At 43.8% G+C, this 20007-nt stretch overlaps 1 protein-coding gene across 1 annotated transcript in view; it reads right to left on the bottom strand.

Moving 5' to 3' along the window:
* ATP8B4 (ATPase phospholipid transporting 8B4 (putative)) overlaps positions 1–20007 on the bottom strand; it is a 177257-nt gene that overhangs the window by 136562 nt on the left and 20688 nt on the right. The window contains exons 3-4 of the mRNA XM_014579493.3: positions 6043–6156; positions 3800–3898 (exon numbers count right to left, since the gene is read on the bottom strand). Coding sequence (XP_014434979.3) covers positions 3800–3898; positions 6043–6156 — 213 coding nt within the window. The remainder of the gene's footprint in view (positions 1–3799; positions 3899–6042; positions 6157–20007) is intronic.

The following is a 20007-nucleotide window of genomic DNA, read 5'->3' as shown; positions in this document are numbered from 1 at the left end:
TAATAAACCAACTTGTTAGTCTTTAAAGTGCTACATAGTCCTGTCTTTTGTTTCATGGAGTCAGCAGGCCTGAACAGAGGCCTGTAACAGGAAAACAGCAACTGGCCTGCAATCTAGTGAGCAAGACTTTGGTTCAATAACACGGCAGCCAAGAAAGGGGTTCTATTGATAATTGTGTGATTGTGTAAGTTAGGTCCAGCATGGAAGGACATAGGGAGGCACCGAGTACAGACTGTAAGCCAAAGGGAAGTAGCGGAACATCTTAATAAAAATGACTTGGTACAAAGACTCCCCAAAAACGAATGCACATACCGACGTAGTTCAGGACCGGGCTGAAATTGACAGCATGAAGGATAGTAAGTAAGCCCCCCACTTCTGCAAAGTGAGGGGTAGTGACTAGGCAGCAGAGGGTGGCAACCTGGTACATAAAGAAGTAGTGTATGTTGTTTGTATATGTCTATAAAAGGATACTGCAAATGATTCACACTGACTGACCCAGAGCTGCCCAGCTTTTGGCTGTCCTGAGGAAAGTGGGACTTGAACCCACAAGCCTATCCTCCCCAGGCAAATGCCTGCTCCCCTAGGCCTGACAGGAGCCTGCCCCCATCCACCTTACTATCAGGGAACCCCTAGTCCTTCCTGCCCCAGGGCTGCCCAGCCATCCTGTCCTGTGGGAGATGGTACTTGTACCCATGACCCTATCCTCCCTAGGTGAGCGCCCTAGCTCCTAAGCCACATGGGAACCCACCCCACAGTTGATGTCATTGCCTAGACTTACAGAATACACAGTGGCTAACCGCTGTTAATAGCTGTTATTTGGTAATAGGCCTGCTATGTGTTGGTACATCGTCAACGCGGGCCAAATGCACAGTGGTTTAGCGTTGAGAATTTCTGCTAATAACTGTTAGTGCATCGCATTTGACAATAAACCTGCTCGATTGATTTGATCCTTGCCTGCATCTGTCGTTTCCGGGGGCTCTCAGAGATCTCCTGTGTTGACCCAAATGCATGGGCTCTAACACTCTAGATAAAGGGAGTACTGATATTGACGCATGCAGCCAAAAGGTTATTATCACCAACAGAGGAGAAGTCCTGTCAGGAATGCACCGGGACAACCCCGAGAACCCTGACCAGACAACACTGAACACTGACAGTATGACATGGTCTTCTGGTGATGTATACTTTAGTAGTTAAATTGCTGAATTGTCATTGCTCATTATGACTGTGTAGTCAAATGAGTGGAAGTTGGGTAAATATTGCATTTTATTATATCAGCAGAACTGACTTAAATGGGGCCTGCATGTTGTGTAGTCTTGCTTTAATCTTTGTATTCATGCCTGTCAGTATCAAAGAAGCTATTTGCATATATTTGCAACCACGCTTAAATTGCGGCCCTCAGCATGTGATGTGAGTATCATTGTGGGCCTCGGAGCTTCCAAAGTTGAGTAGCCCTGCTTTATACACGATCTTGGAGAACTTATTATCTCATACTTTTCAAGACAAAACCAACTGTTCATTTTAAGTAGATTAGTGCTTGATCTCAGCTAGGATTAGTAGCCATAAATCTCCATAATATGAACCATTAATAACTATTTTCTCAGGGTATGTCTACACTTGTACCCTAGTTGGAACTAGGGATGCAAATGCAGGCATTCGAAATTGCTAATGAAGTGTGGATTTAAATATCCTGCGCTTCATTAGCATGATCTTGCTGGCGTGCTAGTTCGAATCACAGCTGATTCGAACCAGGAAGTGTGCACCAGGACACGGTAGTTTGAACCAAAGCCCTTGGTTTGAACTAACGTTACTCCTCAAAAAATGGTTAAATGGTCTGATACAGTAGAAAGGGTGGCCTGGCCCAAACCACTTCCTGCGTCTCCCGTCGGCTGCAAACAGTAAACCAGAACCAATGGGAACTGCGAAGCTCCATGGCTGCAGAACCAGTAAATAAACATACCACAGCTGCCAGTTAGCAGATTTCTCAGAGTGAATCCACTTTTAGAAACACTGCCTTAGCAGGAAGTTGCTCCCGAGGCAGCACAAATACACTGCAGTTGAACAGGAGTGCTTCACCGTGAAATGGGCTATGGAGGCCAAGACTATTGAAGATAATATCAACTACCTATTAGAAAAGGGCAATGGATAGGAATAACTCTTTAATTTTATTCATTATGTATTTTTGACAGGCTTTTATGCCTCCCTACTGTTTTTTGTCCTGACCTCTTCTGCCCTTTCCAGGCCCCTATGTATGTTTTTTGAACAAGTGTGCATTTTTTGCATCATTAGCCATGTTGGAGAATTTTTAAAATTGTATTGAATTTCTCTTTTGTGGAAGCTGTAAAAATATAAATTAGATGCATTTCCCTCACTTTAAGATGAAAATATGCTTTTTATACAACTGGTATGTGCCTAAAGTAATTACGTATTTCTTTGGACAGAGGAATAAAGATATTGTGGCAGGGACCTGGTCAAACCCCCTGGATCCTGCGCTTCCTTTGGTATGCCTCAGAGGCTCAGGGTGACCCTTCCCCACTGCCTCTTGCTCCTCTCAGAGGTGAGGGTTCCCCACTTAATGAGTCATTCTCATTACAGGCAAGTCACTAGTCTGGAGGGGAAACCCCTTCTGTGATCCAAAAGTCCCTTGTTCCCTGATAGCGGCCTACCTGGCGTGGTGAGGGCTGGTCCCATCCACTTATTCTGGGTTCCAGCCCAGGGCCCCAGATAGTGGCCACTAGTGAGGCTCCTGCCTTTATCCCCACAAAATAGAAACCTCTCCCTGAGCCACTTCCCCAACCACTGCCACGCAGGAGCGGCCCGAGGCAGGCTGCGGCAGCTGGCGCCCCAGGCAGAACGTATGATCAGCACCTCAGCCTGCATGGCCATCAATGGGGTGACATCATCATCGGGCACCCCGGGTGCCCCGTGACGTCATCATCGGGCGCCATTGAAGGCAGCACCCTAGGTGACGGCCAAGTCGGTCTATAGTCACGGGCCGCCCATGCATGCCACGGTACCTTTTCCTGGCCCACGAGGCGAGAACTTCTAACTGGCTACAGGTGTTACATTAGTGTGCTGCTGCAGGCCGGTGCTTAATGAGTCTCAGGTGTCTATCTCTCAATTCCTGAGTGTACAAAAGGAGTTTATATAAGTGCTTTAGGATTCCTGAAAGTCACTATGAGATGTATTATGATTTCATTGTCATTGCTTCATACAAATGTTATGTCTCAATAACATATGCAGAATGCAGAAAACTGGGAGTTTTGCAATTGAATTAAATAAGAGCAAGATCAGTCAATGTAGCCCCAAATGCTTTACTGAAAGAAAAGTGACAAGACTTTGGCCATTATATGGGAAAATTTAACAAAGGTTTTTAAAATGATTATTTTAAATCAGTATTTTAATATTTCTTTTGGCAATTATTAATTTTAATCTGTTTATACAAGATTTGGGACAAAGATTTACCACTATCAAATCATTTGTGATTTAATGAGCAGACCGTTTTAACACTGTGAATAATAGATACTGAGAGAATGAGTAACAGAGTGGAAAACATAAACTTTAAATCTGTTAAACTGAGCAATAACAACAAGTCTACAGAACATATTTTAGACACTGTGCCTTTTAAGACCTACATATGCTTCAATGAGAGCAAATAAACAAATCTTTGTGAATACTTGTTCTCCTTCCACACCGTGTGGTGACAGAATCAATGTCATTAATAATATGCTGCATAGTAATTTATGTAACAATATATGGATGGCTGAAGACTTTGTAAAAGTAACTTATTGCAAATACTTACACAGTCATCTGTGGCATCTTTGACTGCAGTAATAGTAAATACCATCACTAAAGGCACAATGGTGGTAAACCAAGATAAGGAGGATATTTCTGGGATCAGCTATAAAATAAAATTGTATTAAATACTTTTTAAAAAATCTTAGTGAAATCTCAACTAATTTAAAGTAACTAATAATGTTCATAAAAAGTAAAGAAAATATGTTCCATTTTCATATAATTAATAAAGTCAGGGTAAAATTGCACCAAATAGAATATTACTTAAGTGAACAGCCAGGAGGAGATGAGCTAAAAAGGAGAAGAAAAAGGAGAACTAGAGAGAATATGGGGAGAAGAGTGGGAGAGATGTAGGAGAGAAAGAATAAGAATTGATAGCAAAATGAGAGAAAAATGGAGAGAAGAAGAGATGCAGAGAAAATGAAGCAAAAATAGAAACCAAAGAAACAATAATGACAACAGAAATGACTAACTCACACTGATTTCAGTGGGAGGCATTCATAAGCTATGAAAGGAGAACAGGGCCCAAATAAGGCAAAGCCCATGAAACAATACAACATAAAAGAAGATAGAGTATGAACTAAACAACAGTGAGTAAAATCCCCAAATACATTTTGCCAGGTATATGAAATCGTAAAAAATGAAACATGAAACACAAGGGAGGACACTCAGAAAGAGGAATAACTCCAAAAAGTGGGACAAGGTGGGTGAGGTAATATTTTTGTTGGACTATCTTCCATTATTAAGAAAGAGATGCTATTTCAGCTGCACAGAGCTCTTTTTCAGAGGCTTCTTCTTACAAGATCCCAGACCCGAAAAAGAATTCTGTGTAGCTTGATAGGTTGTCTCAGTCCCCAGTAGAAGATGGTCCAATAAAAATATTAACTCACCCAGCTTGTCACTCCAAAATCCTGAGACAAACATGGCTATAATACTACTGCATACCATAGGTGCTGGAAGTAGGAGTGTGTTTACTCTGCATCATTATTTCAAGATTACTAGCATTATTTCGAAATAACAATGTGAGCGTCTACACAGCCATTCTGTTATTTTGAAATAATTTCGAAATAACGAGTGGCTTATTCCAAAATCTGTAAACCTCATTCTACGAGCAATAATGCCTATTTTTAAATAGCTGTTTCAGAATAAGGCATGCGTAGAAGCTCCTCACCAGGGCCATTCTAAGTTATTTCTTCCAAGTGCATCCTGAGGCTCTAAATCAAGATAGCATGTCTACATTAGGGAAGCTTGCCTTGGACTAATTTTCAGGCTTCCCTATACTGTGGACGTGCTAATTTGAAAAAAGCTATTTCTGAATAACTATTCTGGAATAGCTTATTTTGAAATAACCATGCAGTGTAGACGTGCCCTCAGGGTGCTGGTGGTGATGCAGCACCCTGTGGTTTGAAGTGGTTTCAATGCAGGATTTACAGTTTGGGTCAATGATTCCCAGCACCCCCAATACACAAATTGTTCCAGTAACCCTGCTGCATACAAACAGTGAGACAAAACAGAGAAAAGGGTCAGCAAATGAATGGGAGCTACAAAGAACAAGAAATTAGAAAAAATGTTTATTAAATATCAGAAAATATTTTTATTTTATTGAGCTTTTTAAAAAAATGTTTTGTATTATACCTGTACATTTGACTAGGATTTCATTTAAATATAAATGAAAAAGTCTTCCGAAAGTTTAGACTAGGGATTCCGTTATAGAGAGACTGTTCTGATTGGACATGTGGATTTCAATTTGGACAAGAATTGTTTTCTACATCATTTCACATACTCCAAGCCTCCTACAGGAATCAGAGCTGGTTTACTTATCCAATCAACTTAAGTTTAAAAAGGAACAAGTAAATCAGTTTGGATAAAGTGAGTTCTGACCCGAGCCTTCACCTATACCTCAAACTGCATCTAATCATTTGAGGAAATGCCCTAACAAAGTTGTCTGGTGCTATTGCTCCCTTCTCTGCATGTACCCAACAGGCCAACTTTCTCCCCTTGTCATGTCCATGTAATATTATCTTGGAAACACTCATTATTAATCAGAACAGTCATTTTAGGCTTATTTGATAGCTGTCAATCAACAGGCACGTTTTAATATCCATGAAATCTGATCAACATAGAACAATTCTACTCATTTCATAGTGTAAGTGGCCACTGCATTGCTATAAATACAAATAAGTGCGTCTTTTTGTTAAGAGGAGAGAGTATTATCACACACTTTAGAGAAAAAAGAAAATTATACATCACCTGTAAAATAAGAAGGAAAAGGAAGTAAGCATTGGCAACCCTCTGGAACTGTTCAAATAAGTTAACTGGCAAGAAAGTAAGAATGTTGTATCTAGATGTTTTGATGTGATTGTTCTGAAAAATAAGAAAGATGTAAAGCCTGTTAGTACCAGAAGAAAAAAAAATCTAAATGTATACCAAAATCTACTTCAAGTTTGGAACACATAGCAGTAATGATATTTACTTAAAATTAGAAAGTCATCTTGCAGCATGTCAATTTTGTTACAATTATTCCTTAAATTATTGATTATCATTATTACTTAAATAATTGGTAAGAGGGGTTCTAATTTTCAACAGTGTTTTAAATCACAATATAAAATCTTTGGGTAGTAAATGGGAACTTCCTTATTCTAAGCTCTTAGGAAGGTGAGAAAAGTGTGCACAAGAAAAGGTGAATCAGGAAGGTTAGACACATATACTCCTTATTCAGGAGCAATACCTAATAGTGGGGGGTCAGGAGGGGATCGGGAGGGGAATTCCAATAAGGGTTTCATGCATTCCCCAGAGGATGTCATTGCAAGACAGAAGCACAGAGAAGGCAGACATTAAGCTATGCTAAGAGTAAAATGGAGTACAACCAGTAGCAAATTGCACAACCACATACATTTACTTGATTCTTACTGTAATTCTCTAAAATATATAACCCTGTTTAAAACAATCTACATTTAGCTTGGCTGCTATGAAAGCTGGGAATTTCTTTTTAGAGGGGTTTGCAAGATCCATAAATAGAACATATTTCATTTCTAAAGTGGACGTTGGCATTCTGGTTATTTTATTACCCTACTATCTATTGTCCTCTCTTTTGATGTTTTACTACAACAATTTTTTTCCTTGGTGACAACTATGATTATTTTTACAATACTGTAATATGAATATAATAACACTTTAGCATTTGTTAATACATATTATATCAATGTTTCTTATGCAGCATAGTATAACACATTACATTTGAAAGTCTGTACCACAATGCATTGTTCTTTCAAAAGGCTAGCAAACTGATATCAAGGGGTAAATTACTTTAGTCTGTATCAGCTGTTATCATGTAATTTAGAACATCAGTTGGAGAGGTCTATCCTTTCAAGACATGTTGATTTGTAATGAATCTTAAATTTTGCTAGTAACCACAAGAAAAATGCTTTGTAAGTGATATTTATAATTTGCTGCTGGTGGAATGTCTGTTATAACCAAGACACAAATGAGAGTTCACCTGAAAGTTGCACTGGTCCAATCTTTTCCACAAAGGGTCCATTTTAGTATCCAAATATACATCCTCCAAGCCATTGGTATATAAAGCAGTAAGTTGTTCAAGAATGGCCACAAAATACCCATAAATGTTGTTAGAATGCTAAATGAAGTCCACTAGTGGACACTCACCAGATTGTTGTATTTGGGCCAACCCTCTGGATTCCATATGCTCTTGGCATTCTGGGTCTAGGCAGAGTCTAGGCACTGGCTCTAGGTTTCTAAGCACATTCTTAAGGTAAAGATCCTTTGTCTAGGACCCCTTTTGTGATATAGAGCTCTGCATTCCTAGGTCTGGGAAAGTTAGTGCTGGCTCTTCCAAGCCTCCCCAGTAGTTCTTTCAAGGTCCCAAAGTTCCACCATGTTGTAGACCTTTCAGATTACTGTTTTTCCTTCAGGGACTACATGACAGTGAAAGTAGTAACACTTTATAAAAGAATTTCTAAGCCAATCACACTTTACTCATAAAGCACAAAAGATATGCATAGCTACAGAAAATAACAAAAACCAAAAACATGCACATAAAGGCCTCCCTCCAGGATACTTATCACTTCAAGAACCCTCAGGTTTTGGTTTGCCCTTCTACAGCCCTGGGTCCCAGAACCATCCTCTCTTCCTGCAAAGCCTTGCAATGTGGTCTCCTCTCTCTTTAAAATGGCAGGTAAGAAACCCTTCTTTTTATAAGTTTCCAGTCCCCATGTCAGATGACTGTTCCTATTGGCTTGAAGTCCTGCACCAGCTGATCCCTTGCTTAGTTACTAGCCCGCCTGGAAGAACTGGTTCATCAGGTGGAAACTGGCTCATTGTCCTATAATGCTTCCATTTTAATTAGAGACCCTCCGGGTTAATAAAACTTGATTGTTTCCCAGTGTTAGCCCTCTGAACACACCGACAGGAATCCAAGTTTGGTATGGAGATTAAAAGACAACAGTGAAGGTATAGTGCAATTTTACAATCAAAACAGAATTCACAAAAGAAAATGGAGTTTAGAGTTTGATATACATACAGACAGACAGACATTAGATAATATCCTAGATCACTGATTATCCTGAATCACATTGACTGTGGGTTGCTTGCTTGAAGAAATACTTTCGTATGTTAGTCATCAAATCTAGCTCTCTGCACTCATGGCAGGACCAAGCACCATCTGAAACATCCCTGGCAGGTGTTTGTCTAACCTGCTCTTAAAAATCTCCAATAATTTTTCTCCATTCTTCTTGCTGTTTATTATTTTCATTGGGTGATCCCTGGTTCTTATGAAGGCATAAAAACACTTTTTCTCCATATCATTCATGATTTTATAGACCTCTAAAATATGCCCCCTTAGTTGACTCTTTTCTCAGCTGAAAGGTCCTGTCCTTCTTAATCTCTCCTGTATGGAAGCTGTTCAATGTCCCTAATCATTTTTGTTGCCCTTCTCTGTACCTTTTCCCATTCTAATAACTTTTTGAGAGGGAGTTGACCAGAACTGCATGCAGTATTCAAGGTGTGAGTTTGCCAATGATTTATATAGTGTCATCCTATTTTCTGTTTTATTATCTATCCTTTTCCCAGTAATTCCTAACATTCGGTTGACTTTGGCTATGTCAAGACTGCAAGCTTCTTTCGGAAGAAGCTTTTCCAGAAGAGATCTTCCGAAAAAACTTATTTAGAAAGAAAGCGTTTACACAGCAAAAGCACAACAAAAAAGTTATCTGCTTTTTCGAAAGATAGTGTCCACATTTATTGGATGCTATCTCACATTTAAGGCCACCCGGAACCAGTTCAGGCAGGGCATTAGGTCAGCAGTTGCTTCCAGGTGCTGTTGCCTAAGGTATCCAAGACGCGTGCTTACAGGGACTGCCTCCCCACAGACAGACGTTTCTCAGCTTCTACTGTTTGCTTGCCTACTTCTCCGAGAGATAGCAAAGCTTCAGCAGTGTGCGCTCTGGTTGCCCAGCTTTTGGACACCACGGCATACTCCTTGCCATGGAGCCGGAGCTGCCTCTTGGCATGCGATGGCCCCACATTGACATGCTGCAGCTTCTCCAGTACTTTGTGCAGACTGTCTTGATGGTCCTACCCCAGTTTGACTCTGAGTTCATCAGTGAGTCCCTCTGCCTTGATGCGGGAGCAATGCCCTTGCCCCTGCACCCTATCATAAAGAGACGCTTCTGGAGGCTGGACACCAGTTCCAACTGGTGGGACCGGCTGGTGATGGAGTGGTGGGACAACCAGAAGTGCGTGGGACAACCAGAACTCCTTTATGGAGCTATGTGCCTGGCTCACTCCTGCCCTCTGATGACAGGACACCCACCTGCAGCCCACCATCCCCCTGGAGAAGTGAGTCGCCATCACCATCTGGAAGCTCGCCACCCCAAACAACTATTGGTTGGTGGGCAACCAATTCAGCATTGGAAAATCCACCGTTGGGGCCCTCCTCATGGAGGTAAGTCACTCTTGGGCTGCAGTCCTTACAGGGAGGGAGGAAAGTACTGGAAAGGGCGAGCCGCGGGAAAGGGGAATACAGGGGGTGGGGTGGGAATGGAGGGGGGAAGCCCGTCCCCGGGTGAGTCTGCCATCCCACCCTGACACAGCCCTGCTGGGGTGGTGGCCTCATAGGGGGTGGCTCCTCGGGTGTTTGAGAGGGGAGGGGAGTGGGTGGGGCACCTCTCAAGTCCTGAGGCACTCCCCCTCATTCTCTGTTTTGTGTGTTTCTTTGTCTCTTTCTGCAGCTGGTGAGGGCCATCAACTCTATCCTATTGCGCAGGGTCATCCACCTGGGAGACCTGGACTCTATCATCGCTGGATTTGCTGCCCTAGGGTTCCTCAACTGCAGGGGAGCCATCGATGGAACCCACATTCCAATCTGCGCACCACATCATTGAGCCATCTAATATATCAGTCACAAGGGCTATTACTCTATGGTGCTGATGGCCCTAGTCGACCACCATGGACAGTTTATGGACATTTTTGTTGGGTGGTCAGGCAGGAAACACGACGCCCACATTTTCAGAAACTCCAGCCTCAACCAGAAGCTGGAAGCTGGCACATTCTTCCCCCACTGTGACTTTCAGGTTGGGGATGTGCAGATGTCACTGTGCATCATGGGGGACACAGCATACCCCCTAACGCCATAGCTCATATAGCCATACACCAGCCACCTGGACCCCAGCAGGGACCAATTCAATGCCCACCTCAGTTGGGCCCGAATGTAGGTCGAGTGCACCTTTGGGCACCTGAAGGCGCAGTTCAGGTGCCTCCTGACCCACCTTGATGTGGGGGAGCACACATGGGCATCCTGTATGATATGCAGCAAACCTTGGCCCAGAAGGTCTGGGATGATGCTGAGTGGTGGACCTGCATGTGGGACCAGCTTGTGTGGCAGGGTGAAAATGTGTGTGCCACTATCTGGGAAATGATGGCACACCTGGGTCCTGTCCCTGCTCCTGCCCCCCAGCTATGCCCACGCCCCCACCCCCAGTCCTCCAAACTATGCCTCTTCCCCCTCCCTATGCCATGCCTGTGCCCCCTCCTCAAACCCCCTCCCCCCGCCATACCTGACCCTGCTCCAGACCCTCCTGACCACCCTCCTGTTGTCCCAGGCTCCACCCAACCCTGCGGTCGCCGCAGTCCCCGGACCCGAGAGCACTTCCAGCCGCACCATGCGTCACTTCCGGTCCTGAGCCCTCCTCCCCCCACCCCCATTCAGGTTCTCAGCCCCCTCCTTCCCAGTTACTTTTATTATAAAGAAAATATACAAAGATTTTGTTGTTCAACTAAAAACTGGTGTGTTTATTGAGAGTACAGTGAAGGGGGGAACGGGAGGAGTTGTGGTGGGAAAGACATAGTGGGGAGGCCCTGGGGAGAGTTACTGAGTCCTTGAGAGAAACTCTCCCTCAGGGCCTCCCAGATGCGCACTCTCAGCTGATGGGCCTGGCAGATGGCAGCTGACCACGGCTGTTGGAAAACCCTTCCCTCCCAGCCGGCCTCTGCCCCCCACCCTGGTAGAAAGGCCTCCCCCTTCCTCTTCATGATGTTGTGGAGAACACAACACGCCGAAACCACCTCAGGGAAGTTGTGCTCCCCTGTTCACCCTGTTTTCTGGATAATTTATGAATATGTTGAACAGCACAGACGCTGGGGAGGGACGGTGTGGGGAGGGACGGTGTTATTTCTCTCTCTATATTTATCCCTACTATTTCCTAACTTTTATCCAGTTACTGACTCATGAAAGGACCTCAAAGAATTTTAACAGATTACTGAAGGAATATTTCTCTCTATAAAAGCCAAGCTGGGACTCTTCCCCAAAATATTGTGTCCCTCTAGGCATCTGATAATTCTGTTCTTTACTATAATTTCAACCAATTTAGAAGATACTGAATTTAGGATTACTGATTTGCTATTGCCAGAATGGCCTAACAAGAGTTAATGAGGGAACAATTCTTCATATGCCCACCACAATCTATTGCAAAAGTAAATATCAGTGTTGCTCAGCTCCATATCCTCCCAGCTGCCTCAACTTTGGCCTGAAAAATAGAGACTTTTTTTTAACTAGACTTAAACATACCGCTATTATAGTTTTAGGTTGGTTGCATTCGCCAGGGCTAACTTAAAACAGATCCTCTAATAAAATAAAATACAGAACTTTCTTTACAAAAGGAGCTTAAAACATATATTTATATGTTATATTTGCCCGTAAGATACATTAAACAATGGGGTTGTAAAAGTTTAAGGATGAAGTCTTCATTAGTGGTGATGTGTGTGTATATAGACAAGACTGAAAGAACCCAAATAGCCTTTTAGATATTTTGTGATGAATGGGCCTAAACATTTACCCCACTTATGAGCTCCACTGTCAGAAATGAGTGCAAGTTCATAAAGTGTCATAAAAACTTATAACAAATGGCTGACAAGAAAAGGTACAAAAGGGAGACAAAGACTGAATTAGTCAAAATGAAAGGCCTACTGATATAACAAGAACTCTGTTAAGATCATGCCTGGTAAACAAGAGAAGTGTGGGTTCAGAAATCAATGAATGAATCAAAGTTTGTATCAGAAATTATGCATAATTGATTAACAAAATGGATGGCTATTCCACCCGCCTCTGACTTTTGGGGTCCTGTGAAAGAGACTTTGTGGGGGCAGATTTGCATGCTGGCTGGCTGAAGACAAGAGAGTGGGAAGGGGTGAGTTTCACCATCATGGCATAGTGACCCTGGCATACAGCTTGACACCCTTGCACCTTCATCCTAATCTTGAGAGATGTCTTCACTAGACTGTGCCAAAGAAAGAGATCAAGATCACACCACCATTGCACCAGCTACAGCTAAATTCTGGAACACCGCCTGGGATGTGAGACTTTGGCTATATCTACACTTAAAACCCTACAGTGGCTCAGCTACAGTGTCGCAGCTGCACCACTACAGTGCTTCAGCACAGACTCTTTGGGAAGGGGCTCCCACTGCTATAGTTAATCCCCAAGAGGTAGTAGCTACATCTATAGAAAATTTCTTCCTATTGGCCTAACACTGTCTACACTGGCAGTTAGGTTGACATCAGGGATGACACATGGCAGGAGGGCAGGAGGTGGCATATGCCTCCACCAAATGACATGGGTGGGAGATGTAAGGGGCCAGCAGCCAGTGGGGCCAGAGCCTTTGGGAAGCCCAGGGAACTTGGGAGGGGGGCTTGAAAGCAACAGCGGGGATCAGGCCATCCACTGAGCTCACCGGCAATGGCGGGGAAAAGCAGAGCAATGTGGCCCTAGCTTGTTCTGCTCCCCCAGCTCCTGGTACATCACTCAGAGGAGGGGGCAGGACCTGTTTGGCATAGCCTTGTCTCTCTCAGAAGTCTGAAAAATGTAGCTATGTCAGTGTATGTTCAGTGTAAATCCACCCTTACTCTCTAAATAGCCTGATGCTCATACAAATTTGCCAAGTCTTGGAGTGGCAGGAAAACTTTGTGCTGTGCTTAGGGTCACTGGCGGGGGGGGGGGGGCAGGTCCCCCTAAATGGGAGTCTAGTGTTTTTTTCCTTCCCTATTTTTTTCTTCTCCTTCATCTCTTTCTCTCTCTTTTCCTGCTTTCTTATAATAGTCTAGCTTAGTGCTCGTCTACACTACCACTTACGTTGACATAAGTTAAGTTGCTCAGGGGTATGAAAAAGGTTCCCTCCTGGATACCTCTTTAAGTCAATGTCTCACTGTGCTATGCTGTCAGGAGATACTTTCTTATTAGCATAGCATATCTTCACCAGGGCTACATCTACACTGGCATGATTTTCTGAAAATGCTTTTAACGGAAAAGTTTTCCGTTAAAAGCATTTTCGGAAAGGCACATCTAGATTGGCAGGATGCTTTTCCGCAAAAGCACTTTTTGCAGAAAAGCGTCCGTGGCCAATCTAGATGTGGTTTTCCGCAAAAAAGCCATTTTCGCGATCGGGGCTTTTTTGCAGAAAACAGTACTGTGCTGTCTACACTGGCCCTTTTGCGCAAAAGTCTTTCGGAAAAAGACTTTTGCCCAAACGGGAGCAGCATAGTATTTCCGGAAAAGCACTGACGATCTTACATGAGATCGTCAGTACTTTTCTGGAAATTCAAGAGGCCAGTGTAGACAGCTGGCAAGTTTTTCCGCAAAAGCAGATGATTTTGAGGAAAAACTTGCCAGTCTAGACACAGCCCAGATGTATTGCAGCAGCACAGCTGAATCGGTGTAGCCACACTGATGTAGTGCCGTAGTGTGGAATGAGTTGGCCAAGAATGCATATTTTACAACACTGATGTATGTCTATGAGCAGAAGAAGACAGCTAAATGCAATGCTATAAATAGCCTGATGCTCACACAAATTTGCCAAGTCTTGGAGTGGCAGGAAAACTTTGTGGTGTGCTTAGGGGCAATGAATGGGAGGGTCATGGTGGGGGGCAGTCCCCTTAAATGGGAGTTTAGAAGGTGGGCCTGGCACCTGCTGCAAGAGTCTGCTTCCCCTCCCCACAATCACTGTTAGAGGAAAGTGAAGCAACCGGCCCAGCCTTAGGGCAAGGCGAGCAACATGGTTGCCTTAGGCCCTGCACCTTCGGGGCCCCGTGCTGCCCAGCGCCCACCTGCTCAGCTGCTCTTTCGCTGCCCTGGCTAGAAGTCACCTGGCCACGCGATGTAGCCAACCATGACATGCTGCCTTGGGCCCCACAAACTCTTTGTCCGGGCCTGGAAGTGACATGGTCCTAGCCTGCACTGTTCCCTCAGCACCCATCTGCATTGCTCAGGGAAGGGGATACGACTGTCCACATACACACTCACTCTCTCACTCACTGACTGGAAGCAGAGCAATGCAGCCTATAGTCAGAGGAGTGGAACTGACTGGGGCCAGGCCACTCTGCTTCCCCTGCACCACTGCTGGTGAGTGAAGAGTGGGCGACCCCTGCTGCCAGTGTCAAACCCCCACTAGTGCCCCAGGTTGCATTACTCAGGGGAGCGGGCTTGGGGGAAGAGGTGGAACAGGGGCAAAGCAGGGGCAGGGACGAGGTGGGGAGGGGTGGAGCAGCAGTAGGGTAGATGCAGGGGTAAGAAGAGGTGGGTCAGCGTGGGGACTGATGCAGAGGGAGGGTTGACTTGGCCCTCCCCTGGGTAGGAGCCGTACGGGGAGGAGTCACATGGGGGGAATTACGTGCCCCTCCACAGCAGTCAACCCTGGCTGTGCTTGTTTTCCAGCAGCAAGAGTGAACATGAGAGACACCATCAAAGGCAGAAGCAACATTTTATATCTTTGTTGTTCTTTTCTCCCCCATTGTGAGTGTGTGTGTCTTGTCTTCTAGCAAATAGGATTCAGACTTTAACAACGACAGCTCCAACCTCTGTCAACTAATTTCTTTTCCTTTCCCTACAAGCTCAGTTATTACAGGTTGGACCTCCCTGATCTGGCACCCTTAGGACCTGACTGGTCTTGGATGAGGGATTTTTCTGGACATGGGAAGGTCATTTCAGACTCCCTGCTGCCATTCCCCGCCACCGAGCTTCCTGGCTCCCTTGCAGCCCAGCTAAGCTGCATGTTGGTTCCCTGCCCACCCCTCACAGCCTAGATGATCCGCGCACCAATTCTCGGCCCTCTCCCCTCGCAGCTCTACTGAGCCGTGCACCAGCTCCCAAGCCCCTACTCCCCTGCAGTATGCCAGGACTCTGATCCTGAAATATCCATGGTCATAACAGACCAGAGAATTCCGGATTTTAGAGGTACAACCTGTACCATCTTTAACATCATTTTAATACCACTTTAAAGACCATCAGACAAAGTGGATTTCCGTCTAAAAATTCTTTCCAGCTAAAATGAAACAAGAAGAAATACTGTTAAAATGAAAGCCTTACCTTATACTTTACATTTCAAATGTTGCAGCTGTTTCTCCTTTTTTTTTCCCCCTCTCTATATCTTTAATAAAAGGTTTAAAGGGTTTTTAATGCTGTGTACACCATGGTAGTCAGCAGGTTAAGGTCTCAATATTCTAAACCCTGAACTTTGTTTAAAACTGTTTAATATTGAACCATGATGGTGTAATGTTAATACCATTGATTCTTTGGACCTGTATTAATTTAGGTGGAATATATAACAGGTCCCAAAGTGAATATGCAATGCAGACAGTTAAATAAATGCATTTTTTTTATTTGCAAGATAATTTGATCTGCAAGACATTAAAATGAGTAATATGGAAACCCATTACATCATTTTTAAAGTAGACTTACACTTAAAGTACCCTTTTGATATTAGAACTGCACTAACTTCACCTAACTACTTGTTCTAGTAACGGATAGATTTGGGGTCTAAGTCGGTGGTGGGCAAAAGGCCTTCTGCAGACTGGATCCAACCCGTCAAGTGGGTTGATCCGGCCCGCGGAGTCCCTGCTGCTCCCCTGCCCCCAGGCCAATTAGGGCCAGGGGGTGGGGAGGAAGCATATGAAGTTTCCTCTGCCCTGCCCCTGCCCTACAAGGAGCACGTGGTGGTAGGGTGGTAGGAGACTTTGTACATTCCCCCACCCCCAACCCTAATTGGCCTGGGGGCAGAATGGGGAGTGTGCAAAATCTCTTCCCACTGCCAGAGGCAACCTCTGGAAGGGGGCAAAGACTTCACTCACTCTCCCACTGCCAGACCAATCCTGGTCTGTGGGTGGGGAAGCAGGGAAGTGTGCTGGCCCCACCCCTTATGTCTGAGGCTCTGCCCCTTCCGGAGCAGCTTGGGGCCACTTCAAAAATTTCTGAAGTGGCCCCCGGTAATAAATTATTGCCCACCCCAGTCTAAATAATATGTACTGTTTTTCCCAACTCCATTCCTAGGGTTCAATCCATCTCCCGCTGAAGTCAATAGGAATTTTAATTTGCCTTCACTGGGAATTAGATTGAGTCATTGTTGAGCAGGTGCAAAGAGACCAATGAACAAACAGAAATGACGAAATGCAACATCTTCTCATCCCTAAAGCTGGTCCTTCCAAATGTGAAAACATTAGTGCTTACTTAGATTATAAGCCCTTTGGGGCAAGGACTATCCTTTTGCTTGAAGTCTGTAAGCTTCTAGCACCATATGGTCGGGCTCTATTACATGGACTTGTAGGAACCATGGTAATACAAATTTTCTTCTTCCCTGAGTTAATCCCATTAAGCAGAAACTATTCTATGAGTTCCCTCCTTCCAAATTGCTCTTGTTCAGTGCCCTAACCACTATCACACCACATGCTAATATCTCTTTATGACACATAATTGTTAGGACCATGGTTTACATGACTATAATATTTTAAGCTGGAACTCCCCCATTTTTCATTTGAGCACATCATTAACATACTAATTTTTCATGTGGTCTTTCTTACATCACTGGTCCATCTTAGCCTTTATTTCTGTGGAACAGATCACGCACTGTCATACATTAAACTGGGTGGACCACCATTTTATAGCCTTTCCCTTTTAATCTTACTGGTATCTTCCTACTACATAGAAGGAGGAGGGAGAAAAGTCACTGGAGATTTTTAAGAGCAAGTTAGACAGACATCTGCCAGGGATGATCTAGATGGTGCTTGGTTTTGCCACGAGTGCAGGGAACTAGACTTGATTACCTGTCAAGGTTCCTTCCAGTCTGATGAGTCTATTATTCTATTTCAAGCTTCCTCCATGCCCCAGTAGGGATTCTGTCTTGCATAGGGCTTATTTTTCATCTGGTGTGAGAGGCTCCATTATGAGTTCATCGTTTTTGAAGCTGCTTTGTTCTCTTGGGTTTTCTTCATTTAAAAATGGTTCAAAATATCTTTTACATTGATTCTTTATCTATCATCAGTCAGCGCCTTACCAGTTTTACCTTGATGAGCCTCACTCATTTCCTTTCTTGCTCAAGAACCATGGAGTAGAAGACATAGCCTCAGGGAGTGGTCTGCATGCTTATTTGCTGAATGTGAGAATCCCAGGTTGAGACTAATAGTATCAAGGTCTTGTGAGATACTCATCATGGCTACAGGAATTGGAGTGTCTAACTCCCTCAGGCACATTTGCAAGCACTAGCTAAGAGCTCTAAAAGGGTGATTTTCAATACAATCCTGCCTGGTTATTCCAATAAAAAAGTTGACTAAACTAGTATCAAAATACAGTTAGAATGTTTGTTTGCATAATACCAGATATGCTGATCAAAGTTTTACCAGAATTAAACCATCATGCTTTCATCTAGACGGGAATTGGTACTCTATAGAATATAAAGCTGGAATGGGTAGCTTTGGGGGTGCATCCTTGCCAAGCACCAGAATTCATGTAAATGCATGGTGTTTTCATTCTTGTTCAACTAGAGCAGTTAAATCATCTTCTATATGTCTTTAAATATTAAGAGAACCAGTTTCTTCTTTGTTCTCATAGTCTTCTGTTCCTAAGTTTATGCTTGTTTCACACCAAAGCTAGGAACTGAGATCCAGTGCCTTTGCTATTATGTAATACACACACACACACACACACACACACACAAAGCTATTGTCAAAAGCCTACAGAGAACAAACAGCATTTTATTCAAAATAATACTAATGATTTTTTTAATTGTATATCTAATGTCCAGCTAGAACAGGCAACAAGAAATAAACATCTCATCCAGAGAATAGCAGCTGACTCTACATGACTGTGCAAATCCATAAGCCTTTGGCCTCTAGTCCCAAAGGAAAACATGGTATTAACTGAACCAACCTGACAATTGGTACACAGGCACATAATTAAGCTGTAACTGACATCTGGTAGTACCTCCATAAGGTATAATAGCAGGAAACCTAATAATAAACTAAGAACATTATACTGGCTGATACAAGATGTTACTATGTATAACAAAATAGTGCAAGTTAACAAAGTAAATGTCTCTTCTTTATGGAATAGGAAGGGGAATTTTTCCTTTACGTTACAAAGGAGAGATGTGAACACAAGCTGTGGTTACTCTGAATAGCCGCTGCAGAGAAAAATGAGAAAAGATCATGTTGTTTTTCATCACTATATACAGTATTTCTGTAGTGGGGAGAAATAGATCACTGTTGGGAGGAGAAAATCAATTTTATTAAAAGTTATTTTGTTATTTGGTGACTCATTGTAAAGCAAGTAGTTTCACAATGAGAAGTAAGTTGGGGCTACCAAGTTATTTAATACTGATGTAATATTCCAAAAGATTACATAGTTTTTAAGACTTAGCAACATTAATCTCCGATGCCAGCTGCATACAGAGCCAGTCTAACATACTAATAGTCATTTTCCAATGAGCAAAGAAATTTGAAATTGAGCTTTTATACTCAAAGAGACTTTCAGCTTGTCCACATTTGAAATGCTACGGCTGAAGCTGTGCCCCTATAGCACTTCAATTTAGACAAGGGTTGGGAAATCATTTTTGAAGGGGGCCACTCCAAGAATTTGGTAAGTGGTCATGGGCTACACTTTTCTATTATATTATGGAGAGCATGCAGGTTCTGGGATAGAGGTTGGGTGCAGAAGAGAGCTCAGGGTAGATGATTGGAGTGCAGGAGGGATCTGTGAGGGAGTTTGGTGAAGGAGGGGGTTGTGACCTGGGGCAGAGGATTAGGATGCAGGAGGGGATGCAAGATCTGGAAAGGGGGTTGGGTACAGGAGAGATTTCTGACCTGGGAAGGAGATAGAAAGTTGTGCAGGGTCTGTGAGGAAGTTTGGGTGCAGGAGGAGGTTGTGACCTAGGGCAGAGGGTTGGAGTGTGGGAGAGGATGGTATGTCAGGTGCAGGCTCTGGATGGAAGGCATTTACCATAGGCAGCTCCTAGCTGGCAGCCCAGCAAGACCCTTGGGCAGACTCCCTACACTACAGGCAGCTCAAAGAGGCCAGCTGCTGAGGCCAGTGTGTATCTCTGCATGGGGCACTACTTGTGGAGAATGGGACAGTGGATCTCCATGTGCTGCATATGCAGGCAAGCACTGACCCTGAAAGGATTGTGCTGGGGATGGTGGGCAGTGTGAGGAGACACCTCCACTCCCATACGCTGGGCCCAGCAGCCAGCCACTTTCAGTGGCATGTGGACCTGTCTAGCCTGTGAGCCAGACTTTGCCCAACCCTGGAGTAGACACACTACCACAATAGGAGGGGGTTTCCCATCAGCATAGTTAATCCATCTCCCCAAGAGATGGTAGCTAAATTAATATTACTAAAAAGCAAAAAGTAGAAGCAAAGAAGGGAGAAGATTACAAAATCTGCTG

This window comes from Pelodiscus sinensis, chromosome 14 (genome assembly GCF_049634645.1).
Source record: "Pelodiscus sinensis isolate JC-2024 chromosome 14, ASM4963464v1, whole genome shotgun sequence".
In the NCBI taxonomy this organism is placed as follows: domain Eukaryota; kingdom Metazoa; phylum Chordata; order Testudines; family Trionychidae; genus Pelodiscus; species Pelodiscus sinensis.
The sequence above is the reverse complement of the archived record's forward strand: the minus strand, read 5'-3'. Positions and strand labels throughout refer to the sequence as shown.